Raw genomic sequence first — 18,593 nt, 5'->3', positions numbered from 1 at the left:
TCTATAGTCTTACAAATACTAATAAAAAAAAGGAAATTTATATTACAAAATATAGCACTTGACATACATTTCATGGGTAATATATGTATTAAAAAAAAAATAGCTGTCTCAGTTCACAGCTGGTCTTGTGTAAGTTCAATGACTATATTGTACTATGTTTTTTTTTTTTTTTTTTTTAATGTTGGTGGATTTTGTTGGAATACATTATTCTCATAATTCCAATAAAGGGGTTTTTGTAATAGTTTTTTATTGTAGAGTAAATAAATTGGTTTTGACTCATTAATTTAGTCTTGTTTATTAATTCAAATTATAATATGTATATTTTGTTGGATTTAAAATTGGGTGTGAAAATTGTTTAAGGATTATGCCCAAACTATGAGTTCTGAGACAATAATGTTTATTAAAATATACAATTATAAGAATGAGTAGAATTCTTATAGTGTAATAAAATACACTTGAATAGTAAGAATATATACAAAATATGACACAAAATAGGAGGGTCAATAGATGTTTAATTTTAACTCTAATATGTATTCTGTTGCAATATATAGTATAATATAGATTTAAATAATATTATTGGGTATTTGTAATTTGTATGTGTGTTATTATATTGTGTATTTATATTGTATTGATATACGAGTTTGCAATCTAAAGTCCCTACCATGGTCGTAGTCTAATTACCGTAACATTCTAATGTTACTTTTTTTTTTTTTGCAGTCATTTCACCTATTGGTGTGTTTTTGGGGTTTGGGAGGAAACCAGAGTGCCTAAACTCCATCCAGAAGTTGCCTTTTAGTTCTATCAAGATGTCCAAATACATTTTTATAATTATATTGCACAGTATTGTTAAAAATACCATCCTTTATTTTAAACAGGAAAATGTTTTACATTTTTATAGTTCATTTTATTTTAATGACTAGATGTAATGTCCAGTAATTTATGAGCTTGAAAAATATTTTTTTTATTTGAATTGTATTATAATTTGCATATACTAATGTGTCAAGTTAACAGTTAAAAAAAACTTTAATTTGCAAATCTTTTTTCTTTCAGTAAAGTTTAATTTTGGATAGGTTGTTGGCTCTATTGACATTTGTATTGTATGCAACATTATTAGTTTAGTAGAATCCATTTAGTTGCAACTGCTGTTTACATACGCTCCAAGATTTGTCTAGCCTGTTAATACTATCCAAAGCTATGTAATGTAATATTTTCTTTTTAATGCATGCTGGGACATGTAGTAATTGCAATGCAGGTGTTATCAAACATCTCTACATTTGATAAGATTATGTAATAAGGCATGTAACTTAAAATGTAACTTCAAAATGGACCTATCATCACATGGCTACTCTTTTGTATATATTGGGGGGGAAAAAAGCTGTTTTTTTATTCTTTTTAAAATGTACTCTGTATGCATCTCAGTACTAATAAGATAACAAAGTTCATTGTGCATATATCTGGATCTCCTGATCATTCTTTTATATAGATGAACTTTTTTAAAGATTATTTTTTACATCAAGTTCAATGATGACACCAAGAAAAATCTTCCTCATTTTTATGTGTAGTAGTCTTAATTATCAAAATCTCTTATCAGCTTCAACATAGTAATGTATATTCAAATGCTATTTTTAATATTTTTAAATTTATATATTTACTAGCTGATTACCTGACATTGCCCGGGTATTTATTTATTGCAATCTTATACAGAAAAAGGAATCAAATAAAGCGAAAGTGTTACATCAAAGAAATGTTTTTTTATAGGTTTTAAAAGTATAAGTATAATATACAATTAAACTAATGGCATATGTTACAGTGCTGTTTTTAATGAGCACAATGTTCTTATGAAACATCCTTTGTAACTTTAAGACAGTCTGAAATTTTGTTCCTGAGATGTAGTTGCACCTCTGGTCAGTTTCTGTTAGTTTGTTTTCAACAAAATATAGTTGTAGAAATTTTGGTGGTTGATCTGGCATCGGAAGTAATGATCCCGCTTTAGGGTAAATTTGTGGATGAAAATCCAGGCTGTTGAAGAGCTGATGTTGTGCCGAATTATGTCACTTGGAAACATGAGTTGTATTTTCTGAAGAAGAAAATGCTTTGACTTTGAGGTATTTGTTGATGTGTAATTCCAAAGTTTTTGTGGTGGTGTTTCCAGTTGGCAGAGTTTGACTTTCCCTTTTTTGCAACAAATACCAGGAGCCTCAGATTTAAACTTCCTGGCTTGACAGTAACTACAAACCATTTCCATTTTTCCGATGCTAACACTTGCATGCTGTGAGTAGTCTTTATGTGGATCATAGTGGAATCCTTCCTACGCTAAAATGTTGTGCAGTCCATTATCGTCTGTCTTTCATTTCCTGTACTCGGGTGTCACGCTGTTGTACTGTCTCTGAAGCGCTAGATGTAGTAGCTCTCTCGCGCAGCAGGGCAAGTCTTCTATTCCTGTCCTTGGGATTTTCTTGCCTACATTGTTTCATTTTTTTGGCTTTGATTGCACTTGACCAAATGCCTTACGTTTGGAATGTAAAAGAATCCAATAAAAAGTATGTAAGCAAAAGGCACACTGTCACTGAGCAATACATACACACATACATGTAATCATACCTCTGACTTATACCACAGTGCTGTACAAAGAGCAGCGGTGCACTCACATGAGTCATATGTCTAGCAAGTTTGATTGAAATGTGATGGTGGAACATAGCAAGTTTGGTTGAAATGTTTCCATGCATTTCCTAGTGATGACCACCCACACCCAAATATAGCTGACATATAGCACAGCGCTGTACAAAGATGACTGATGTACTCACATGAGTCTGTCTGTCATATGTATGGCAAGTTTGGTTGAAATGTCTCGTGTTTTCGAGTGATGGTGGAACATACACATATACATCCAGTTTTTATATATTTATATATAAATATATATATATATTTTTAAAATGATATGTGCTGTAGGTCCTTGCTCAGGCATTTTGTTGTGACACAATACTGGGCCACCTAGTTGTGCTTCTGCACTTTCAGTGCACTTTCCAGAGGGGGAGTTCATCCCCCTCTGGAACCCCAAAGCCAGTAAATGAAGAAATAGTGCGTGCGAGGATGAAAGCTAGCAAACCAAGTGAGTTGTGAACCATTCTTGATTTAGTTTAAAAAAGCTACGGTGTTTTGGGGCCACACAAATTCCTTTTTGTTACCTCCCCAGTGGTAACCCCAAGTCACACTCGAGGTGGTAAAAAAAGTAGAAATTAAACACCTGGTCTCATCGGCGTTCTCCAGTGTCCTGCCATCCTCTGGCCCCGTCCTCTTCCTCGATCTGTCTCCGTCAAGTGCGCTGACATTCCCCGGGAGTTCCTGGTGACGTCGGTACTTACAGCCATCGCTAGGGGTGTGGTGGGAATTTCAAATTATTTTGTATTGCATTCAATACAAAATAACTGTATTGACTGCAAGACACTGAATTTTTAGTCTAAAAGCAGTACATCGTCTTTCATGAGCATTTATTTTACAATATACATAGCATGATTATAAATAAGTTTGAAACGCAAAATCATGGCAGTTTAATATTAAATTTATTAATAAATTTGTTTTTTTTTTTGCATTTAATTTTTTTCGTTTCAAACTTTATTACCCTCATACTTATTTATTATACTGTAAAGTAAATTTTCATGAAAGACAATGTACCGCTTTTAGACATATAATCCAGAAAAAAAATGAACCGCCCAGGAGGTTAAGAGAATACTTGCATGTGTTCTGTGTCTCTGGTACGTTTGACCCAATCTTACTCATAGGTATGGTAATATGGTTCTTCTGCTAGCCAACTTTGCACTGCTGTATGTTCTTCAGTTACGTAATTCTCATAAGAAACTGTAAGGAGACAATTATCTAACCACAATCCCGTGCTGTAGGCTGCTGCAGGACATTGTACCCTGCTTATTCTCTTCATCTGCATCCTTGTAGCAGCAGTGAAGATCAGGCAAATCTCTACCAGTCCTCTGCTGTGGCATCCCTGGTTTTCCAACTCCGCTTGTGCTTCTCCCTCTGTTCCTGATCTGGTGGACTTATCACCCGAGTACGACTTTGGCTTTATACTTGCTTTGTAGAACTCGTACTGTTTAATCTGTGTTCCCTTGGTCTTCTGCCAGCCCATCCCCAGAAGCCATCCCTTGTGCATTAAGTCCTGGGGGCAACCGTTTGCTTGGAGATGCAACCAGTCTCCTTACACAGAGCTGGGGCTTGCTAAAGGTGCAAACTGCAACGTTAGATTGGACTGGACTTTATATGTGTCAAAATACCTGTTGGTTACCGCAGCTCACCCTGCTGAAACATCCTGCAGCATCTCGTGCCTGACTATCCTATCGCTGCCAATTGCAGAACCTTTGGTGGCCAGAACTTTCCAAACTTGGGGAGACAGGGTCACTATGGCTTGCACAGAAATGGTGTGAGGCCTGAGAAGGCCCAATGCGCAAAAAGTCTAAGCAGTGAACAGGTCTTCTTCAGAGCCTCTACTGCTGAGGATGTTGTGCTGCTGGATACCAGGTTGCGGTCCTCGGGCACACCAGCGTGGGCAGGAAGATACACAGTAACCAAATCACTAAGCAGAAGAATTGTCAAGGCAGCAAGCAAGAGAGGTCAGGTCACAAGCCATGGGTCAAATACCAGGGATCCAGAAAATACACCGGTGCCACGGGCCACTGCAGACACAGGGAACACGGGAGAAACTAGAAGCAACAGGAGGCACGGAAGACACAGGGAACGCAGGAGACACTGGAAGCAACAGGAGGCACAGGTGCCAGGAATAACCACAGACAGAAAGGAACACTGGAACAATGCAAGTGAATAGACTGAAAACAACAGATGACAAGAAGGGGTTAACACAGGAATTGGACAGGGGAAATGCTGAATTAACTAACAGGTGTACAGGAACTGCTCAGTACTAGTGGAGACGTTGCATGAACGCTGAGTGCTGAGCTAGCTAAATAGCCAGAGATAATTAGGAGGCTATTTCCTGATTGGCTGGTGGAATGGGTGAAACTGATAAAACATGGAAGAGCAGGCCCACCCAGGGCTCGAACTGCCCGCATGCACAAGGAAGAGGTAAGTATGACAATGGAATACTGGATGACATTGTTTCTGATACAGTTGTACAATTCACTTCCAAGTTCCGATGAGCTCTGCAAGAAGCTTTGTAAAAAATCGTCTTTGTCATCTAGCTGCCATCCTTCAAAGGGAGAGAACTATCCAAACATTAGAACAATATCTCCACTGTTTCTCAGCTGCTTCACAGGACAAATGGGCCTCTTTGCTGACCATGGCAGAGGTTGCATATAATAATGCTGTCCACTAAGCCAACTCTGTCCCCTTGCTAAATGTAAATTCCATCTTACCTTGTTCCCAATTGCTGTCAAGTCTTTGGTCACTGAGGTTCAGGATTGAGTCTCTTTTATGGCAGATATTTTAAAGCAAATACCATCCTGTCAGGCCCAAACACAGGCGAGAACAAAAGGGGAAACTGAATTTAAGCCTGGAGTCCTTGTTTGGCTCTGCACTGCCAGCCTGAGTCCTCGCTGCCCCTCTTAAAAATTAGGCCATGAGTTTAGTGGTCATTACCTGTGGTTGTTTGAGTTACACTTCTCAAGTTCTTGAAGTATTCCATCAATTTTTTTGCTCTGACATGTACCTGTATCCCCACCATTTTTGCCTGATGCCTGCTCTGACCTGTGCCTGGACTACGCATGCCTGCCACTGAGGCCACTCAGTCTTTCCTCGTAAGGGTAGGGTGACCCTGAAGGTGGGACCTGGTGACAGCATTAAAGAGCCCAGTCTACTGGCCTATCAGCCCTTTAGGGGTGCCCTGGTGAAGACTCTGTGCCCCTAAGAATAAATAGGATATTTTGGCTTCCTGATCCCTTAGAACAGTAAATGGGCAATTCAAGCAAAAATGATATCCAAAAGAAAGAAAAAATAAACACCTGCCGCAAGAAATTTGTTTAGATTAATTTAGAAATTAGTGGCTTTTCATAAATTAACATCTTTATTTGAGGGTTTATAATTCCTTGGCCAGTAATGTAGCTCAGGAACTCTTAAAGGTTCAACCTTACTGTCTCTACTGCTTCAATAAATATATTATGGTTGATGACAGACATCTGACTTGTAAACTCAGATAAAAGGTCTTTGTTTATGATCCTGTATTTAGTTTTTGCATGTCCAGTTTTAATTGGTGACAGTAAATATATATTTGATGATATTTGGTATCGTTGTTCCAAATGCATTACAAGATCTAATGACAATTGTCTGTATTTTTATGTTACAGACATCATCAACTACAATTGATTTGTTGACAAGTTGAAATCCTGCCTAGAAAGTGTATTAATCATCCAGACATTTTTTGATATGTGTGTGGTACCTTCACAATGTCACCTAATTACCAAAGATCTTAAGAAGATATAAAAATTGTACTTGGTCCACTTGGTGACCAGGATTAAACTTGGGCTCCACATATCATCTGTGCCTATTGTTCCAACTTCAATTGCTAAATCTCAAAAGGCAGCAATGCCATTTGGAATCTCAATGTTGTGGAGGAACCACGAGTCCTAACAATTGCTATTTTTGCCACACAAACAAAAGTGGATTCTCAGCTAACAATAAAGTGTACCTAAACTCAGAATTTTCACTTTACATAGAAGGGTACACAACCCTTTAATGTAAAGTAAAAATTCTGTTTGTTTTTTTGGGTGCAACACCCTTTTTTTAAAGCCTAGGCAATCGAGAATGAATGGGAGCGCAGAGCCTCCCGGGAGATCTACGTCACGCATCCCGGGAGGCTCTTGGGTGCTCCTTCCGCGCGTGTTCGAGCATCTTGGTCATGCGCGGAAGGAGCCCTTTCCAGAAGCCCTTTCCAAAAGGAGCCTTTTCGTCACTGCATGCTCAATGAGATCGGCAAGTTTTTTTCCCAATCTGTGTCACGGCACTTGGGTTGGGTGACGTAGGTAGAAGAGGAGAAGATGGCAGCGCTCCCAGCGCCGGCTTAAAGATGGATGCCAGGACGACGCGGTACCTGATGGAAGAGACCTCCAGACCGATCGACTGCCCTGCGGTATTAAAGGTAAGTGTATTTTTTGTTTTGGGTGACTTTTAGGTTTAGTTCCTCTTTAAGCACAAAATTGTATATCCTGGCCTGTATTTTGCAATCACCACCACATGATGGACTTGCCTCTATGGAGGGGGATGAAGTATACAGTGAAGAACTGGTTACAATCAATAATCAAGCAAAGCTGAATGATCTTGTTTGAGATATAAATCTATCTAAAGACAAAGCAGAATTTCCAGGCTTAATCAGAAGCACTTACTGTAAGTCACTACAGAACACAAAACTATAACTTGATAACTGATGATGGCTTGTGCTATTGCCATGACATCACTGAAATCTTCAAGAGTTTGTCACAAGAGCATTTTCATTACATTTTTTTTTTTGTATCCCTGGCTACCGTGTTTCCCTGAAAATAAGACCTACCCCGAAAATAAGACCTAGGAGAAAAAGAAAAAAAGCATACATACCGGTAAATTAAAAAAGTACTCACTGAGACAGCTCCAGCTATCAGATATTATGATCCTGTGTGTGTGTCCTTTATGCTGGCTGCAGGGCGTGTCTATTCCTGAGCCAAACTGAAAGTAAAAAGCCTGCACACCTGCCCCCGCGATTCTGAACAAGGAAGCAAGCTGCTGATCCCTGCCCCCGCGATTCTGAACAAGGAAGCAAGCTGCTGATCCCTGCCCTAACGGAGATCCCTGCACTTAATTACGGGTAAGTGATCAGAAGGGGACAATGGAGTCAATGGAATAGAGTGATCAGAAGGGGACATTCATGGAAAAATAAGACATCCCCTGAAAATAAGACCTAGTGTGTTTTTGGGAGCCAAAAAAATATAAGACAGTGTCTTATTTTTGGGGAAACACGGTACTAATATATATATATATATATCATCAGTGGGATGTATCAGTTGAGTTTTACCGAAACCATTTTCTACTGAAGTGACTTCTACGTATTTCCTACTAGAACAACAATAGCCATTGGATGTATAGGAGTGGCCCAAGGACCTGGATTAGCTACGTATATACTCCACGGATTTAAAATAATCATATGAAGGAGGTGGTACCAGGCAACCCAGGCAGTCCCATAGGCTACGGAATTTTTATTAATAATGGCATCTTGCAGCAGATGTGGCACCACTGGGTGAGACAGTTAACCTTAAGTCATTGAAAATCCGCAGTCACTACCACACTACATGCACACGTGGCACCGCTATAGTTTTTGTCATGGACTTTATAGGGGCTGCCATATCCACTCTGCCTGGAGTATCCCTGAAGTTCCCTGTTTTAGCAAGATTTACAGATTTAATATTAATAACACTGAGCATTTGTTCCTCTTCTTTTGTTACTGCAACCCATGCAGTAGTAATAATGAGAACTGACACCCCTACTTAAAAATTCAGATTGCCTGGGATCACTGTGGCTCAGCTGGTAATCTTGAGCATGTTTTGTATTATTTGCAAAGCAAGAATTCCTTCTTTCCCATCCCTCTGTGACCCTGCATAGGTTGACAGATGTTGGCCAACTCTGCATTTCTGGAACAAGGTTTTATTGCCTCTGTTCTAGAACTGAATGGTTTGAAGGATTCTTTTCTGGTCTCGTCACCATTCTTAAACCATAAAATGGCATTTATTCTATTTTGGCCTTAAGAGTCAAAATGTTCACATCACATAGTTCCCCCGTATATCAGTGTTTTCTGCAGTAATATCCCAGCACTACCATTTCATGGTTTTGCTCTTTGCTTTGTCTTAGGTGTTCCCTAACATTTGGGTCATAGTGATGGCCTTGTTGCAGTCATGGACTAATGACCACCTGCTGAAGAAAAAGTATATGGAGGCCTTGTTGGATAATACATTTTTCACTGTCCTGACCCTTCAGCAGTTTGGATTTTAGATTCTCAGAAATTGGCATTGGAAGTTGTCAAGACTGGACTTTCTCAGGAAATTGTAGTCTCAGATCATTGGTTTGATACTCCAGTAAAAAGGTGTGTGCTTTTACATAGGAGTTCCATATCTCATTTGTTGTATGAGCCATAAATTATTAATAATAATATTTATACAGTATTTATATAGTGCCGACATATTAAGCAGCGCTTTACAGAGTCCATAGTCATGTCACTAGCTGTCCCTTAAAAGGACTCACAATCTAATGTCCTTATCTCAGTCATAAGTTCTAAATACAGTCTAAAGTAATTTTTGGGTGGGAAAGACAATAAACCTAAATACAGTAGGTTATCTGCGTTCCGGATAACCGGCACCCAACAGCTCCACTTTCTTGATTGCTCCTGCAGCCTTTGCATCTAGATGTTCTGCATCCAAATACACATACCACAGCTTCGATAGGGCTACGGAAGCAAATTAGGAGAGCGGAGCTGTCAGAGCAGAGCTCCGTGATTGGCTGAGAAATGGGAAACCTTGATGATGGCTCAAGTGTCATCAGGGTTTCCATTTTCTCAGCCGTTCAGCACTAGAGGTGAATGGGGACAAGTCTTCTCATTCAAATCCAGTGCAGAATGGCTGAGAAAATGAATTAACCTCAGTTAACCGGAAACTACACTTATCTGGAATCGGCCATTCCTCGCGGGTTCTGGATAAGTGAGGTTTTACTGTACATGGTTTTGGATTCCAAAGTATCCCTGTTCTGGTGGCTCAGGATTACAGCTCTGTATTTGGGAAAGTTGTACCTGTGCCTGTAGTTTTTCAGAAGACCCTCATGTTGGATGGCAGCCCATAAGGCTGGGGAGTAGACATGGGTACAGGTACAGATGACTTGGTCACTGGAGAAATCTCATCCACTTCCAGAAACTTTTGGTCATTTGCTTCATGTTACAGGGCTAATCTATCCTTCAGGAGGGTCATTTGATCTAAAACCAATTGGACACCACAACTATAGCGTATACCAACTATCGTGTAGACTTTCTCAGTATGTAGCGCTAAACCAGGGGTAATGTTTGTTACACCCAGGGCGGCTCCAGGACCTGTGAAGCAGGTAGGGAAAGCAGGCATAGCTCTGGTCCAACAACATACTGTTTTCAGATATGTATTTGGGCAGAATTAGTGGATGCTAAATTAGCTTCATCTGATTATTTAAACTGTGTCTCCTTGCATTGAAACTTGCTTCAGGATCAACGTGTAAGGTCATCACAAGAAAGCGATAACCGGTGTCCATGACACTATGGTGCTGCTCACTGCTGTCAGTCTGAAATGACAGCTGTCCGTCTGTAGCTTCCAACTGGAATGTCAGTGCTTTCCACCACTGTACAGGAAAATTTTCCTAATACTCTTGGATTTTCCTACTACCATCCACATCTCTAGCCCCTTAGACTTTTAACAGCTGTCCACTGCTCTCTCTATATATAGGCTTTCATTTGGGATGTCCATTATACCAAATGGGTATATTATGGACTTTTCTGACCTAAGGATGACATAGTGAAAGTGGAGCATTTATTTTTGCCTATTCACCCTAAATATGAGAACTAATTAATTGGCCAAAGGTTCTCATTCCTGAAAAAAAAAGTATTTTGAATTACATTTTACCATATATCTTTTCTCTGCAAAAAAGAAGGTACATAGAGTGAAAAGCACACTTTTACAATACTGTAGTTTATTAAAGGGAGAGGAATGTGGTAAAGGGTTTTTTCATACACCTTTTTGTAGGTACAGTAAAAGCTTTCAAGTGCCTCCTGCATTATCTTCTGAGAAAGTTCTGAGTAGTATTTAAAATACAATCGACAGTGCCATCTGCTGGTAAAATTGGGTATTGTCTGTTTAAAAAATGTGTATTTCAATAATTTTATGACTCACAACAGGAGTGACAATCTCAAGAGATTAGAGTCATTAGATTAGGTAAGTAATTACAGAAATTAAAGGATGGGAAATGTGCATGTATTGCAGAGATGTACTGTATATTTTTATACTTTTATGCTGCCCTTACATACACTGTAACCAACAGATGTGGAACAAACAGGACCTGTCTGAGCTAGCCCTGTACAGTAATATACTGTCAGAAGAACAAAAACCCCCAGTCAGTGTATAAACAGCCTTTATTATAATTACAGTGCCACACAATATCCATCTCGTAGAAAAATATGAGGATTTACACATTTTACACACACTCCCACACCAGCCATTTCTATTAAATTATTGTGACAGGCTATAATTACGCTACACAACATCAGATTTATCCAGTTGTTTTTCCTACAGTATTGGTGATGTTATAGACGTAAATTAGACCTATGGCCTTCATTTTTGTTAAGATATGGATTAAGACACTGCACTGAAAACAGGCTCAGTTCACAAAATGGCAGCTAACTGTGTACAGGTTTCACCTTTAAAGATTTTGGCATACAGATTAAGTTCTACTTATAGCTGTGAAACTTGTGTAAAGCCATTTAGTGGAATGAAACAAAATTAAGTCCATTAATAGGTGACGTACCGGGGCCTTGTTTACCAATGGTTCCAAAATCATAAAACGCTTGGTTCTCATGAAAGTCATATTTCAAATTACAGACTTTAAAATCAAGGGGGGAAAAAAGTTTGCTGTAGGCAATATATACAATTGTTTCAGAAAACATAACGGCTACAGTGGCAGCCATACTATGCCAAGGCTATCCACTTTGGAAATATTGGCCCAACACACAAAATGGCTTCTTCTGTAAGGGGACACTTTTAAAACTTAAGAGAGAATCGGGACCAAATTAAAAATCAACTTTAGGTAGCACTCTGTGTTTGATTTTCCTTTGCTTTTTTTAATATAAAGTTTTACTAGTTTCAGCTTGAGGTCATCATGATTACGTTAAAAAAAACAGAACTAGTTTCCCCTTAATATTATCATTCCCTTTAGGGATATTTTAGTAACTACAGAGCTGTATAATATGTGTCTTTTAATACCTATTCAGTCAAACTTCAAATAACTAAACAAATTGCCATTTGTAGCCTGTAAGTGTCTGTCTCTCATCCTACAGCAGTTTTACAATTCCCAGCATCCGCTGCATTGCATTTATTAAGCTTTGCAACTCGCCCATCAAACCATATTCATTGGGGTCAAGCCTATATTTCTTTATAAATATTTTATTTAAATTGCACATAAAGATATTTATTTTGTAGTGTTGATTGATCACCATGCACCTCATAGAGTTAATTCTGTACCAAGCTGCCAAGGGGTAGTCCAGAGAGGGGAATGATGGGAGCTGCCATTGTTGGCTTGTTTTTGCAGGTGTATGGTCCAATGCCACCTTCTTATTCTTGTTTCTCTGATTGACACTTAATATATAGAGAATATATGCACCAGGTTATGGTTTTCAAATAAATATGTGGAGCACGCATCTACAAAAAAACAAGTCAGATCTTTAATTTTATTTTGACAGGTTTTCTTAGAAAAAAGTTGCTCATATCAAAATAAGTTTGCGTCATGTTGGTTTCTTGGTGTGACATCCCGATTCTACAATTGTATCCATACATGGTTATCAAAGGGGAATCCTTTAAGGATCAGACTACTAGTTACATTTCCAAACTGATCAGACCCAAGTATTAGGAACACTTGGGGCATGGTGTACATGCGGAACACAAGGCATGTTCCGCATGTACACCAATCCAACCAAAACTGCTGCCAATTATAGGTGGGTGCTCATGGTGAAACCACACACTTCCTTTTCTCCTTCTTCATACTTTATTAAAAAATTTGTTGCAGCCATGTTTCTAAGCCCAACCTCTCATCTTTACCTTTACCTCGTCATTCATTTCTTCCTATTAGTTATGTTTACTGTCATAGCTATGCCCCAGCAGAAACTTGTTGACGACTTCCATTCTCTGCAGTCTGTAGCTGGATACAGATTTGCTTCTGTAATTGGCTACAACATTAAACAATGAAGCTACATTGGTAGGCCATGATCACTATTAGCTGTATTGAATCACATGATTAGGTACTGAAGTTGGCCATTCCATAACTAGCTATGATAAGTCAGCAGCTCAGAGCTGCAAACTGCTGTGACGTGCTATGGCTGACTGCAATGCTATTCTGCTGTAAAAAGCCTAACAGTGTTCTGTTAGCTAATATAAGTTTTTCACTGACCTTCTGAAGAAACGATCAGGAGGAGGAAGAACTGGTAAAACTTTGGTGCATTTATGAGCAGCATTGCCAGTGCGATGGTAATCAAAGATGGAAAAAATATCAAGTCTTTGAGAAGATGTGTGTACAATTCATCCTATCGGCATCTACCCATAACTGGAGTGTCAATTTGGATGCACTAACCAAGAATATTGAGTCCAATACCTGAACTCATAATACAATCACCATGAATCAAAATATCTCTTAACAGTAAGGGCGCTTTATGTTAAAAAGTGCCATTACTGTACAGTATTTTACTGTATTTTAAATGGAGAACCAGGCCACATGGTGGAGGAAGAACACGCTGCAACTGAGACAGCCAATGTAAAAGACGTTGGTAATAATCATTAAATTTATATGATGTATGCAGACTCCTCTATTTGTCTATTGTCCGTCTAATCCACTTTTTCCCAGCGGGTAAAAGGCAGCACTGGATAAAGTAAGACCCATTCAGCAGCACAGAAAGGGCAAAGTGCATTATGGGCACAGAAAGATGTCCTTTCTTCCCCTTCTGGCATGCCTCCTTCTAAAGCAAGGTGTGCTAACCAGAACCATGGGGAGGAGTAAGCACAAGGGTTATGCCACCTTTATTAAGCCAGAGATAGATATATTACCCCAAATACTTTCACAAAAGAAAGTTACAGATAGAGGGAAAAAAAAAGTCTTTTGTTACTGGGAGAAACCGCACAGGGCAGTATTAGCTGCGAAGGGCAGCCAGTCGTGTCTGCATGGCTTCCAGATCCTCCTCTTCATCGGATGCAGCAGTGGCGCCTTCCAGCTCTGGCTCTGGTTCTGGTAAGGCATCTGTGACTTTGCTGGGAGCTTTGCCCAGGGCTCCTGAAAAACAGGTCAATGTTAAAAATCAGAAATCATGTTCTCCTTCAAATGCAACAGGCAAAACATCCTCTTTAGACACAGCTAGGAAGAGACCCCTATTTATTTCCTGCCTCCAAAAGAGTGGTCACCAATAGGATTAGCAGGCTCAATTTTTATCATCTTCATCCAATAGATTGCACTATTGTTACAAGCTTACCTGCTGTGATTTCAAACAGGATCTTATCAATCTCCATTTCTGCTGCTTCTTCCATTTCATCCTGGTCCTCCATTCCTTCAAATGTATCCTCCAGCATCTCTTCTATGATCCCTGCCTAAAGGGAATAAGAAAACAGCAATTTACACCAAAATTCCTGTTGTCATACAAAAACATACATATTATGTCCTACCACTCATATGGTATCTAAATTATGTGCTGTATAATAAATGGACAAACGGAGCGTAGGAGGAACAACTCTAAAATTTGGAAGCCTCCTGTTGATGTTCATTCTCACGTATTCTGTGTTCTTTTGTTTTTTTGTGCATGTTTACCCTTTTCTGTACACATACTGAACTTAAATATTGGACTTTAAAAACATTTAGACGCTACTCTGAGCACCAGTAAGCAATCTTGGGGGCCATGCCGGACATGCGGTTTAGGGATTTAGGTTAAGCCCTGGTATTAGGATTTGAAATATGCTAATCTAACAGAAATATAGGATGTTGTGAGGTCTATATTTTAAAATAATTAAATGCATACAATACAGATTTACGTGCTTCATTCATAAAGAAGGATTTATACATACACATTATACACATACTAGGTCTGTTTACTACTAAGGGTATATGACAGACTAAGGGTATATGACAGACTTTTACATGGTGGAACCCCTTCTATAATTACTATACCCACAGCTTATATTATTGTGGTGGTCCCCCCTACAGATTACTCAAGGAACCCTTACCAATCATTCGGAGGAACCCTGGTTGAGAAACTGGTAAAGCATATAATGTTTTCATAGGTGGTGCCATCCTCGGACAGTTAGCATCCTACACACTTCTGAACCTGCTGTCAAGGGAGGGGATGTATTCTCAGAACAGACTTCACCACACAAGAAAGGTCTGGGACGCCTGAGTTTACATAATATTTCTTTTTCATAGATGACATATTTTACAATACAGGTAGAAATTCAAAAATCCAGCTATCGATAATCCGGATCCTTCAGTTTTCCAGCAGAGGTTTCGGAACGCATTTTCAAATTTACACTGTTTTCTGGAGGCGCTGTTTATGTTTTGATGGTTTTGTACTCCTGAATCAACTGTTAGGTCTTACTTTTTCTCCATAAAAATAACCTGTTCTTGTTGCTGAGGATGCTGTTACTGTCAGTCATGAAGATGATCATCCTGACAGCCCATCTGCTATTTAGTTTCTTTTCAAAAGGCAGAGCAATGACTAAAATTCTGAGCCACTATTTTGTTTAGTTGAACTAAAATTCTGTAAAACTGTTTTATTTAGTTGGTGAACATTAAAATTTAATTTTCTTTCATTTATTGTTTTTTCATTTTAATATATACAGCATATATAACCCTAAAAAATCAAGGATTTTTCAAAAATCCAGGTCTGGAGGTTGCCCGATTTTTAAATGTCAACCTGTACAAACAACTGTGAATAATTTAATACCGAACATAAAATGTTAATTTGTTACCAGTTCTCCTTTAAATTAGACTGGGTTAACTATAATATTATGAAATGAGAAAGACCCAACAGAAGATATAAACCTATAAACAAGTGGCTGACAGGCAAACTACTTATAACAGGAAACATCTTTTCTTTACAAATTCCAAAATACATACATGCAGGATAAATTAAAGATATAGAAATAAATAAAACTGGATTAATTGTGCTTTCTAATTCTTTCCTTGAGGAAACTGGTTACTATATATACAAACACATTACTAGGCAAAGTCTTATTTGCCTAGGACTGTTATCTTCTGTCTATGGAAATCTATAGAAATAAATAAGATGGCAGAGCAAACGGGCAGACAGCTAAAATTTTCAGAGATTGGGGACAGGCAAGTAAGAGGTGCAAGGGGGTGGTGGGCTGTTTGTAGTCTAAATAAAAAAAAAAAAAAAATGCTATACGTAAGAAATGGAATAATGGAGTCTCTAACTTTCTAAAGTTCTGCTCTTACCTTCATCATCTCTTTGGAAAGATCTCTCATGGTGGCCTGGATCTCAGGGATTTTAACCAAGTTCTGCATGGCTTTCATCACCTCTGTGCTCTTTTGTAAGGATCCTGAGACTCTAAGGACGGCTGTAATAAGAAGTGAGAGAATTAGACGTTAATAGTTAGGGTTTACATACTTTTTAAAGTGGACCTTCCATTTTTTTTAGACCCATTAAACCCCTTTATTTTTTATACTGGGTGCTTCTTATTTCTCATGTTGTATATGCATAGGATATACTGTGGAGGGAAAAAGCCTCAGTCCCTGCATCCAGTGAGACTACACAAACACTATAAATTGTGCCAGCTGTGTGCATTCTATATGTGGATGGACAAAAAAGAAAGATCTTTTTAAAGTGACAGTTGTTACATGCACAGGATATGTCATAGCTGTTTGCCATTGCCTGCAACACATGCCATGCATAAGCAGAATGTTTTTGCCTGCAACATATCACACAACCAGCCGCATGTAATGCTTGCAAACTTGCTGATGAGAGTGGGGTAAGTATTCAAAATGTAGGCATGGAGCAGAGAAGGCTGGATGAAAAATGCAAGCCATTGAAGGACTACATGAAAAGGTAATTATGTTTTCTTTTTATATATGTTTCACCATGATTATTATAGCCTCAAAGTATTTGTTAAACCAAGCTGATCTTTAAAAGGAATGCTGATTTACTTTAAATTTCAGATTTACTGCTTTCTGCAGTTTGTTACGTAATCAACACCTTCATAATCTAGAAACACCAACTGATAGCCTTCAAATCAGTGCAAGCGATATCTCCAAACAGATAACGCAGATGGAATGCATTTATAAATGTGTAAATGTGGAGGTCTGAATACCTCTCTGTAGACAAAATAAACCACCACCACCTACCTGGTTGATACCAAACCTACAGTAACCTGAGAGATTCTCAGAGCAAGAAATTAACACTTGTACTTGCAAACCAGTGTCTATGAGAATAGGTCTACTCACTCTGGAGAGACTTTTCTTACTTCACGTTATTTATCTAGCATAGTAAGTGAAATAAAAACTCCCTGATAGGACAACACAGTCACAAAAAGCTTGTTGGTTTTCAAAAATTCCCTTACTCCAATGAAAAAAAGGCTATGTACACAGGTGAGATGATTCTAGTCCCATAATCGCCTCAGGGCCGGTATGGGATGAGAATCTGGTGTGTGTACAGTGCTCATCGTTCATGGATCCAGCCTGGTGGATCCACAAACGATCGTAAGGAAAGTAAAGGAGAGAGAGCGCAGCAGGGTGCTGCTCCATCTTTCTCCCCCCTCCCCATAGAGCAGAACAGTGCTGTATGTACAACGCTTGTTCATGCATCGTGCAGTCTTTTGTCGTTGGAACAGATTGTGAAAGATCCTTTCCAACCAAAATTATTGCACGTGAATACGCAGCCTTACACTTTAACAAAAAAAAATAGAAAACCAAGTGCAAAGATGTGCTTTACGTGGGTTAAAATCCTAGAGATAAGACTTACCTAACTGATTCTTCATACTCATGAGTACTGAGTTCATGTGGGCCTTAGAGGCATACAGCTTACTTATTGCCCTTTTAGACTGCACAACCTCTTTTGCCAAAATAATACACGCTTCTCTGTTGCCTTTCTTTGCCGAGTCCTTTATTGAGCGCTTGACTTTCTCTTGTTCTCTCTGGATATCTAAAACACACATACACATGTATAATTTAGTATACTGGAAAACATGACAACTTAAATTGTAACTGTACTGTCCACACAATTAGGCACAGTGGTTAGCACTCTGGCCTTTGCAGTGCTAGGTCTTGGTTCGAATCTTGGCCAGGACACTATCTGCATGTAGTTTGAAGGTTCTCCTTTTATTCCGTGATTTTCCTCCGGGTACCCCGGTTTCTCCCACATTCCAAAAACATGCAGTTAAGTTAACTGGCTTCCCCCAAAATGACCTTAGCCTCTAATAATGATTTATGACTACGGCAGAGACATTAGATTGTGAGCCCCTTTGAAGGACAGCTTGCAACATGACTATGTACTTTGTACAGCGCTGCTTAATATGTCGGCGCTTTATAAATACTGTGCAATAATATTATTAATAACAATAACTAAAGCTGAATTCCAGGACAGACAATTATTGTCTAATTACTAGAGGAGTGTGTACAGAAATTCTGTGCATTTCTGTGTATATGAAGAAATCCCATGTAATCTTGTAATAAACACAGATTTTGAAAGCAGTTCTCCCTTCATGTGCAGGACTAATAGTCTTGGTTCGGCACCCACTTTTATTATACTGCAGGAATTCTGTATTAGGTGGCTCTGCTGGGTCCTCCTCAATGGTAACTCCTCCTCTCCCACTCTCCTCCCTGTTGGTGTTCCCCAAGGGTCAGTC

At 38.8% G+C, this 18,593-nt stretch overlaps 1 protein-coding gene across 2 annotated transcripts in view; it reads right to left on the bottom strand.

Annotated features, from left to right (window-relative positions):
- Window positions 1-11,101: 11,101 nt before the first annotated feature.
- Window positions 11,102-18,593, bottom strand: part of LOC140327265 (charged multivesicular body protein 3) — a 35,499-nt gene continuing 28,007 nt past the window's right edge. For both annotated transcript variants that reach the window (XM_072406601.1, XM_072406600.1), the window contains 4 exons: window positions 17,711-17,890; window positions 16,189-16,310; window positions 14,216-14,330; window positions 11,102-14,019 (listed from right to left, as the gene is read on the bottom strand). In XM_072406601.1, coding sequence (XP_072262702.1) covers window positions 13,880-14,019; window positions 14,216-14,330; window positions 16,189-16,310; window positions 17,711-17,890 — 557 coding nt within the window. In that variant the 3' untranslated portion in view covers window positions 11,102-13,879. The remainder of the gene's footprint in view (window positions 14,020-14,215; window positions 14,331-16,188; window positions 16,311-17,710; window positions 17,891-18,593) is intronic.

The sequence above is a fragment of the Pyxicephalus adspersus genome, chromosome 3 (genome assembly GCF_032062135.1).
Source record: "Pyxicephalus adspersus chromosome 3, UCB_Pads_2.0, whole genome shotgun sequence".
Lineage (NCBI taxonomy): Eukaryota > Metazoa > Chordata > Amphibia > Anura > Pyxicephalidae > Pyxicephalus > Pyxicephalus adspersus.
Note: the sequence above shows the minus strand (reverse complement) of the source record. Positions and strands in the feature narration are given on the sequence as shown.